This window comes from Pelmatolapia mariae, linkage group LG7 (genome assembly GCF_036321145.2).
Source record: "Pelmatolapia mariae isolate MD_Pm_ZW linkage group LG7, Pm_UMD_F_2, whole genome shotgun sequence".
Lineage (NCBI taxonomy): Eukaryota > Metazoa > Chordata > Actinopteri > Cichliformes > Cichlidae > Pelmatolapia > Pelmatolapia mariae.
This window is the reverse complement of record NC_086233.1, coordinates 20,985,042-20,994,516: the sequence shown is the minus strand read 5'-3', so window position 1 is coordinate 20,994,516 and position 9,475 is coordinate 20,985,042. Positions and strand designations below refer to the sequence as shown.

The following is a 9,475-nucleotide window of genomic DNA, read 5'->3' as shown; positions in this document are numbered from 1 at the left end:
CCAATGTTTTGACCCCCTTAAATAAAAACTGGAACTGCATTTTGAAGGTCAATGCAGTGTCCTGCAATTTGGGGGTTTTCCTTTTCATATGATCAATGTTTACTATCTGCAGAAAGTTGTATATTATTAATGTTCTGTGATAGCTATGATCTCCAAAATTAAAAGCAGAAACAACTGAACATAATTCACTGAAGTACAGAGTTTGAGCAGTAAATTATTTTGTGTGTTGACTAATCTGCTAAACTACATAGCAGGAGGGAGTTGCAAAATTGTAGCAGTGAGAGTCAAAATGCTGCTGCTGGTGGAGATGTAGCAGGTAGAGACGTGTATGAGGTTCTCTAATTAGAGTCTGAAAGGCTAGTGACAGAACAGAGGATGAACAGTTCACAGAAGAAAAGCGAGAGAATGATCAGGCCTAAGGGGGTTTTAAGGACATGGGGCGACCATAAGGAATTAAGACGAGGAGATGCGACCATGATTTGTCTGAGTTATTAAAATTTACATGATCCTATAAGGATAGAAAGGAGAGTGGAGACTATGAAAGCCCTGGCTGTTTCACAGTCATCATCTCAAAGTAATAATTTCTGTATGAATCCAGGAAGAATGTCCCATCAGATCATCAGCTCAATTAATCCCAGAGGCACCCAAGGTTGGGATGTTTTTAACAGTGAAAGTGTGAAACTCTTCATCTAACCTGAAAACAGGAAGTAGACTGATTCGTCACAAATCTAAACATTTTCGAGAAAAGCACAACCCCCCTACACACTGTTTCCCATGGAGTGGTGATTAGACTGGAAATCAATTTGAGGTTCCCATGGCTAAACTGACATCATTAGCTTCACTGCAGGCTGACTAATGAATAACTGCATCATTTTATGGGTAATTAATTGTGGCAACACAGCTGTACTATAAACAGATCCCAGCACACCCACACAAACACACTTTTCACATGAATCAAAGCATATCCACCTTTCACAAAGAGATTTAAGATGTTTATGACTGTTTGCCAGGATATTATCATGAAATTAATGATCCTGCATGTAAATTAGGTTAGCATTTCTTTCCTCCACAACTTAATGAATTACATAACAGCTGACATTGCAAACAATTTTTCATTGGCTAATATGACCAACAAGAAGATAGAGGCACACAGGAGAAGAACAACAAACACACTTTTAGTTGCTTGATTTATTTGTGGCTTGTTTATCAGAACAGAAATGCAAATGATGGTAAATACATACAGTTAATGCACTTGGAGTTATTTAACACAAGCAGCTAAACCCTTATTCTTATCACTGATTCTACAGTATCGCACATTTTAACAACAGCAGTTGGTGGATGGGATAATGTTCTGAAACTGACGTTTACTTAGAAGTGCAGAACAGTAGTAAACAGGAGGGTTTCACTCTTGTAGTTGGTACAAACTGAGGTTTCACATTTCATGTTCAGAGACAACGCACTATATTCACTTCTTAATTTAAATTACTCCATCATTAGTCATAGATATCTTAATTTTTTACAGGTCAACACAAATAGCGCACTCAGACACTGGTTTGCCATGTTATGATGAAAGGCTGATCCACATAAACATCCTTTGAAGTCGCATCAATAATCAGCTCCTATAAGAAGAGGCAGAGAAAACAGAGGGCGACTTAATCCTTTCGTTCATTTAACGTGGCCTGTTCTTCGTTATTTGTAAGTGAGCTGTATAATAATAATGATAATAATAACGCTCTTTAATTATTTACATTTAAATAGAGAAACCTACAGTGTTTAGATGTGTATGATAACAAAAATGAGTATCACACAAATGTACTGACCTGGGAGTCAACGTTGTGCTCTGGGGTGAGATTATGTGCCACTCCAGCTACAGTCAGGGTAACCTCTGTGATCTTAGTACTGCCTGCACCCCAAACCTTCACGACACCCAGCTTCACCCGATCACCAGTAGCAAGACCATTGTGGGTCACCTGACTGGACAAGGTGTTCTAAATGAGAGAGTTGGAGACAAGGAGGAGGGTTAATGAAAACCAAATATATCCAGTGCAAATGATCACATATTTGATTTGTATCACTGATAAGCAAAATAATAATAATAATAATAATAATATTATTAATAATAATAATAATAATAATAATAATAATAATAAATTTAACCAGCTATCAGTTTTACAGGATTGCGGTAATTGTATGACATGCTGGACAACAATCTGAACTGGAAGGCACTTTAAACCCTTTGGTGTATCTAGAGATACTAAATCTACTCTAAGATCTTGTCCAAGTTTTTCAGGTTTGTGAAAGAAATGCTTTGAGCTTGTCTGACTCCTAAACATGAACTTTTGCAGAAACTTTCCAACAAAACAGGTGGTGACTGCATTGTGGCTTTTATTGTTTTATTTAACTAAATGGTGTCGAGGAAGAAGAAACACAACACTTCATTCTCTTCTGACTAAGCATGTTCATTTTAAGCCACAAAAATTTAAGCACAAAATACCTTTACTCTTGAGCAAATTGAAAGCATCTACTGTGTTATCATTTTTTTACTATAATGGTCAGTTATCTGCTTTGACATAATTAAAATAATGTGTTAATATTATATCATTAAAGCACTAAAACATTTTTCTTTTCCCTTTTCTTTTCTATTTTTTAATACTGGTGTCAAAATATTTTCTAAAGTTAGAAATTTATCTGAAGAAAAACTTATTTCAAACCACCAACTGCTAACAGTTAGCCTTTGACATCCATTTAATTTGGCCATTTTGAATGCTAAAGCGTGCATTTACAGTAATAATGACAATGAAAAAAACATGATACGTAGTTGGCTCTTGAACTCACCGACTGTGCTGAAAATGAGATCAGAAGATATTTGTTGGTCTCCACCGTGTCTGAGGAGAGAAAATACGTACATGAAAACAAAATAACTGACACAGAGACAACTTACGGATACGTGAGAATTTGTGCCGATGAAGACTTGAGTTGATATTCATTTGACTAAATGGAGAAAATATAAAAATGATGTAACATAGTAATGACTCGCAAGCAGACGAGCCATAACAATAACAATTAAGTAAAATAAGTAGATAATTGGCTTAACTTATGCAGAGTAAATATACACAAGGGTGAATAATTAATTGGTGGCGTGAATAAGTGAACATGGAACTGGTTGGATGAATGACACCATGAGCAGGTAAGCAAGTAATGCATTGAGAGCAAAAGAAAATAAGACAGCTAGAAAATCACCATTCGTTATCAGGACTGGGGATTATAAAAGTAACTCTAAATTTTAATAGCAGTCCAAAGGAATGTTTGTTGAAGTATTTCAATTTCAGTGGACGGACTGACAAAGCAGCATTGCCTTTCATTAAAAGAAAAACACAACAAAGAGCTGGCAAGATGTTTATCTACTGACTAACACAATTACTAAAATGTTAAAATAAAATAGCATTGTGTTCTGTGTGTTCGTCTGTATATGCATGTGTGAATAATCACTCTATAAATACTTACATTAAATGTCAAACCCCATGGTATTCAGTGTGTTGGTAGGTGTAGGTGTTTAAGAGGGACCTTTCACTTACCAATTCCCTCGCCATCATCCCAGAATAAGGATCCTTCAGCGGTGCCGCTGTCACTCAGAGGGACGATCAGTCCTAGAGGATTCTTCCGGCTAAAAAAAAAAAAAAAGCAGCAGAAATGTTTCTAGCAGATATCTAAAGGACAGCGTCTGTTTAAACCTGATGCTGAGAACAAACAGGGGCCTGATCTCCTTACTGTTGGAAAATGATCATCACCTGAGTGTCCCACCTATCATTCCCACTCACACTTAAAAACATTCAAACACACAAGCAATATGTGTTTCTCTCTCACTAACCGACAAACAAGCACACAGGTCACACTACACACAGGGTGCAGACCTGTAGCTAACTGTACGGGGCATAATGTGTGCTCACCTGTAGTATGTAGTGTTCTCGGGTTTCTGCCAGGGTAAGATGTATCCTCCTCTGATGTGCAGGTTAATATGGTCCAAGGGTGTCGGCATGTTAATCATTTGGCCACGCACTCCAACATCTCTGGCCTGATGAAAGAAATAATTGAATGCTATTAAAGTACTAGAGGCACAGGTAGAGTGTGAAGGCATGTTTTAATCAACATAATTATGCAAATACCTTGATAACAAATATTTGCTTTTAAATGTTATTGCTATAGACAAAAACTTACTGTGTGGTAGTCATACCAGCGTGCGTTAGGAAGATAGCCATTCACATTTGTGACTCCCTGAAATCAGTCACAAATAAAAACAATCAATCCCAACACTAATGGTGTAGAAATTTAAAAGAAAAGGGAAAAAAAAAGTGTGTGTGTGCGTGTGTGTGTTACAGCATACCGGGTCAAGTGCGGGGCTGATAAGTAGGGCAGGTCCCCAAAGGAACTGTTTGTAGATTTCCCATGTAGTTTTGTCGTCCACAAACCTGCGATACAGCAGCACAGAAGCCATTAAACCTCAGTATTCAAGCACTCATTCAGGATTCAGTGGCTTCCAGATGAAAGCCAATTAAACCTGCAGACTCAGCCAGCCAGCTCCTTAAATACCAGCTGCAACTTTTTAAGAGTCACTTAAATTGATCTTGTTTTTCAAAGAGTTTCACTGTTCATGTTTGGAAGTTCCCAAGTGTAGCTAATCATCTCACATGCAGTGCCTTGCTCAGAGAGCTTTTGAAATGCTGATGTGAAAGAAGTGCAATTGTCAAGAAAAACAATTCTAACTTTCTTACCAGTTCTAGTTATTCTCATGAGCAAATTACTTAAACTCCATACAAAATTCATGGGTAAGCAAAGTGAGTTTTATCTACCACTTAACTGAACATCTGTAGCCAGTCAGAGATGTTTTGTTAGTAGTGTTTGTGTATTTGTGTGTGTTGTGATCTAAGCTTACTCGTGCAAAAGTGGTCTGATCACTGTGTTTCCTTTTGTATGTGCCTCATACATCAGCGTGTACAAATAGGGCAGGAGGGTGTAACGGATGTTCAGGACGTCCCGGCTTGCATCGGCGAATGGTTTATCCCAAGCAACAGGATCTTGTCTCTAAAAGAAAAAATGTAAACACATTATAATTTAAAAGTTTCAAAACTTCAGCTTTAAAAAAGCAAAGTTCATGAGTAAAAGCACTATTTTCATATCAGACTGTTTGTTCATGACACTAGACAAACTCCTAATTCCCAGATTGGTGTAAAAATAAATAAATTCTATAGATAATGGAATAATTCAATTGCTGGCACTGAATCCAAGAGCAAAAATACATATTTTAAAGCCTTTAGATTTCAAGATCCAATAATTGTTTAATAATTTAAGTCAGACTGCACAAATATAAAACTGAAAAAGTCACATAAGCTGATTTTAAAATTCACAATCTAGTACATCTCTATGGATGCATATTTAACCCACTCACCGGGTTGCCCTTGCCATTGTGGTTGCGTGAGTATGGATAGAAAGCACCCAGCTGCATCCAGCGGAGACACATCTCATAGTCAGGTTTATTAAAGAACCCGCAAATGTCTGCCCCGGTCTGAAAGAGAGAGTCAAACTCAAAGTCTTTTGTATTTTTTAAGCATCATTTTGAATCAAATCACACATCACATCTTGCTTCACATTGAATTTCAAGATGTCCTCTTTGATCAAATCAAGCAAGTAAATAATGAAAAGCAATTTAAGCTACTGTATGTTATTTAGTAAGTACAAGATGACTCAGAGGGTCAAAGCCAGGAAAGATGATAATACTTACGTAAGGGATTCCAAAGAGACTGAACTCCATCATACCTGTAGAGCAAAGAAACATTGGAAATTATGTAAACTGAGGATTAGTGTTTTTGTTTTTGTTTTAGGGGTTTGGGATCATGTGTTAAAGACAAAATATATATTTTCAAAATACAATTACGAACAACAAGTTTTATGCAGAAGAGTAAAATTAAAAATAAATGTTTATGTGTACCAATAATGGATTTGTAAAGCTGGTCCCAGCTGGCATTGTTGTCTCCGAGCCAATGTCCAGCCCATTTTCCACTAGAGGGGTAGGTGGACCTGGTGACCACAATGCCTCTTTTACCAGTCACGTCCAGAAGGGCACTGTGCAAAGGAGAAGGACAAGCAGATTTGCCTTACACATGCAAATAACACACATGCGCGTACATAGCCGAGCAATTAGAATGACATGAAAGTGTCTTCTTTCTTTTAAAGCAGGTATTCATTTATTAAAGAAATGAATTATCCAATTAAGTGCAGTTTTTTAAATTGCTAGATGTTAAGCTAAAGCAACTGAGCTAACAGCCTGAGCATCCGCGTATCCTTTTCTGCAGCTAATTCTTCTCTGCGGTGAGAAAAGTGTTTCACTTCATGGACAAATGTATTTTCACATTGTTAAGTCAAATAAAAAAGGTGAAAGATATGAGTTTTTAGTCTTACATTTACATTATTTTATTCACCTATATGCAATTTGACTTTATTCCAATTATGGATTTAGATTATGATGACAATTTTGTCTGTTTCAGTATATTTAAAAAGATTTGCTGGCATGATTTGCATTTCTCAAATGAAATACCCTGGATGCTAGTCTTAATATGTAAGAAAAATAACATAAAATAAAAAAGAGTGCCTGACCTTTTATGGGTTATACTTGCATTTCTTAAATACAAAACAATAACAGCACCCCAAAGACACTGATGTCGGCAGGAAAGAAAACAATAACGCATAAAAGCACATGTAGATATTCAAAGACACACACCAGGGCTCGCAAAATCGCTAGCCCGACGTCCCGGGGCTAGCGATTTTTCCAGTCGGGCTACCAGAATCTATCCCTGCCCTGCCCGTCGGGCTATCATAGGAAGGAAAAATATATGTCAATGCTTTTGCATTCTTTGTAGCTGGGTAAATATGTCATTGGCATCGGTGAACCACTGTCAATATGTGACTAGGGCTGCTCAATTAATCGAATTTTAATCTAAATTACGATCTGGGCTTTCAACGATCATTAAAAATGACTGAGCCGATTATTAGCACCTCCCTGGATCAAGTAGACATAGTGTGTAAACTTTGGTGTCGTAGCTGCACCACAGAGCGACATGGCAAAGTTCACTAAACATAGATGTTTACATTTTATTTTTATTGCAAACATTTGCACTGTTATCAGTATTTGCACAATATTTTACACTATTTTTGACAATCTTTAAAGCCATTATTCAATACATTGTTATTGTTAAATAAATATCATCAAATAATCGAGATCTCAATTTCAGTGAAAATAATCGTGATTATCATTTTTGCCATAATCGAGCAGCCCTATATGTGACATATTGAAATCGCATTTGAATTTGCGCTTGTTTTTTGCTTTCACTTTGCAATCGCGCGAACTGTGTATAGAGAGCGACAGTACTGATTGGTGAGTGACGATAATTTGCGCACCAATTCCTCTGACATCGTCTTATCAATCGTTAGTTTACTATCAAACATGACAAGTGAAATCTCCCGCAGGAAGCTTAAACATGTGAGAGGTTGATCGCGCAGAGAATCGCTGAGCGTTATGTGAGTGCGTGTGTAAAGGCAGCAGGATATATATTTTAGTTCTGCTGAGCCAAATAAGACCGGTCAGGGTGAAGAAGTGACAGCCAAAGAAAAGCTTACCACAAAACGGAAAAGTTATGACAAATCAGACTATAAGGCAAAAAGAAAGTGCAGCTTTATGGTTTCATGGACAAAAGAATTTCTGTGGCTGGAATATGACAAGCTAAATAACCAGGGGTGCACATAAGTGGTCCGCAGGTGCGCATTCGCTGTCAAAATAAAATACGCGCACAAGATAAGAAGTTGCAACGCGTGTTTGCGTCCATAAGATTTTCTGGAGGAGGACAGACATTTGTTTAGAACTCTTAAAGATGTCGAAGAAGCTCCTTTAAGCAATTACTTTGGTGTTCCTCCACCTCCAAAGAAATGTCAGATGGAGTCCGAACCACAAAAGAAGCGCGTATTCTCGGAAAAGTGGTTGCAGGAGGTGAGCTGGCTTCAAACAAATGATGAACGCACAGAGATTTGGTGCAGAATGTGCCATGAAAATCCCACTCTAGCGGACAAAAACAGTGCCTTTTATATGGACGCAAACGCGCGTTGCAACTTCTTATCTGGTGCGCGTCTTTTATTGTGACAGCGAATGCGCACATGCGGACCACTTATGTGCACCCGTGTAAATAACATAATGTTCTGCCGGGTGTGTTGTTGGTTTCCCTCGATTTCTGAGTCGACAAGTGCCTTTGTTACTGGGACCAGTAATTTTAAGAAAGACCCCCATTAGAACCCATGAGAAATGCAAGAAATGGATTATTGCTCAGTCTGTAAATAACATACTAAAAATCAACCTGAAAAATCTGTTAAGGACAGCGTACTATGTTGCAAAGAGTGAACTACCACTGGCAAAATTTAGCAGTCTTTGCAAACTTCAAAAAGCAAATGTCCTAGATCTTGGTTCCACTTGCCTCTTACCTGTGATTTCAGTGGAAATTTCAAATTCAGGATCTGACACAGACTGATTCCTGTTGTACAGTTCTTACAAGTTCATAGAAATTTCTGTTCAATTACAACCAAGTATTTGAGTTGATGATTGTAATTTTTATACAATGTTGTAATTTGTGTTTCAACAATTTTTTGATTAATGTTTTGTTTCCGTTACAATATTATACATTAAAGTATAATATTGTAACGGAAACAAAACAGGAAACAAAACATAAAAAAAATTGCTCCCTTTTTTATTCGGGCTACTTAAATTTATTTTGGGCTACCAAAATCTGAAGAGTCCCTGCCCGAAGGGCTACCAGGGATTTTGAAATTTTGCGAGCCCTGCACACACACATAAACGGGCACATATATAAACGCATATTCACTTACTCATAGGTTGGCTTGGTGTGCGACCATCCGTACAGGTTATGGACATCATAGTGTCTGACTCTCGTTCCATCACTGAGTATCTGTTCACTGTTCATGCACAGAGTCTTATGATTTAAGCCAAGATGTTTGGACTCCAAGGCTGTAAAATGCAGGCACATGTAGATAAATATAATGAGTTTAATAACTAATTATTCTTATTATTGTAATCTAATTAGGATGAACAAAGACAACATTCAGCCTTACGTGGCATATATGGTGGGTTCTCTAGTTTTGGATCACCAAGGCAGTTCCCACCAACTGTGCCGTGGACAAAACTGGCAGGTTCATTCATGTCCTGCATGGAAAGGTAAAGTCCAGGTGATGAGAGTGAAAAGAACATCTGGTATAAAGGTGCCTTTGTTAGATTTTCTACTTCTGGACACTCACGATCCAAAGGCCATCAAACTTCATTGTTTTTTCGTAGAAGTCTTTGATTTCTTGGTGCCACCACTGTGCTGTTTGTGGCCGGAAGAAGTCTGGGAATGCGGTGTATGCCCTGTAGAGCTGGAGGTGA

General features: G+C 37.7%; 1 protein-coding gene across 1 annotated transcript in view; it reads right to left on the bottom strand.

Moving 5' to 3' along the window:
• Positions 1 to 1,243: 1,243 nt before the first annotated feature.
• Positions 1,244 to 9,475, bottom strand: part of LOC134632038 (sucrase-isomaltase, intestinal-like) — a 30,740-nt gene continuing 22,508 nt past the window's right edge. The window contains exons 35-48 of the mRNA XM_063480623.1: positions 9,349 to 9,465; positions 9,166 to 9,256; positions 8,923 to 9,061; positions 5,984 to 6,117; positions 5,777 to 5,811; positions 5,444 to 5,560; positions 4,931 to 5,079; positions 4,382 to 4,466; positions 4,216 to 4,272; positions 3,948 to 4,072; positions 3,576 to 3,664; positions 2,836 to 2,885; positions 1,821 to 1,988; positions 1,244 to 1,619 (exon numbers count right to left, since the gene is read on the bottom strand). Coding sequence (XP_063336693.1) covers positions 1,542 to 1,619; positions 1,821 to 1,988; positions 2,836 to 2,885; positions 3,576 to 3,664; positions 3,948 to 4,072; positions 4,216 to 4,272; positions 4,382 to 4,466; positions 4,931 to 5,079; positions 5,444 to 5,560; positions 5,777 to 5,811; positions 5,984 to 6,117; positions 8,923 to 9,061; positions 9,166 to 9,256; positions 9,349 to 9,465 — 1,434 coding nt within the window. The 3' untranslated portion in view covers positions 1,244 to 1,541. The remainder of the gene's footprint in view (positions 1,620 to 1,820; positions 1,989 to 2,835; positions 2,886 to 3,575; positions 3,665 to 3,947; positions 4,073 to 4,215; positions 4,273 to 4,381; positions 4,467 to 4,930; positions 5,080 to 5,443; positions 5,561 to 5,776; positions 5,812 to 5,983; positions 6,118 to 8,922; positions 9,062 to 9,165; positions 9,257 to 9,348; positions 9,466 to 9,475) is intronic.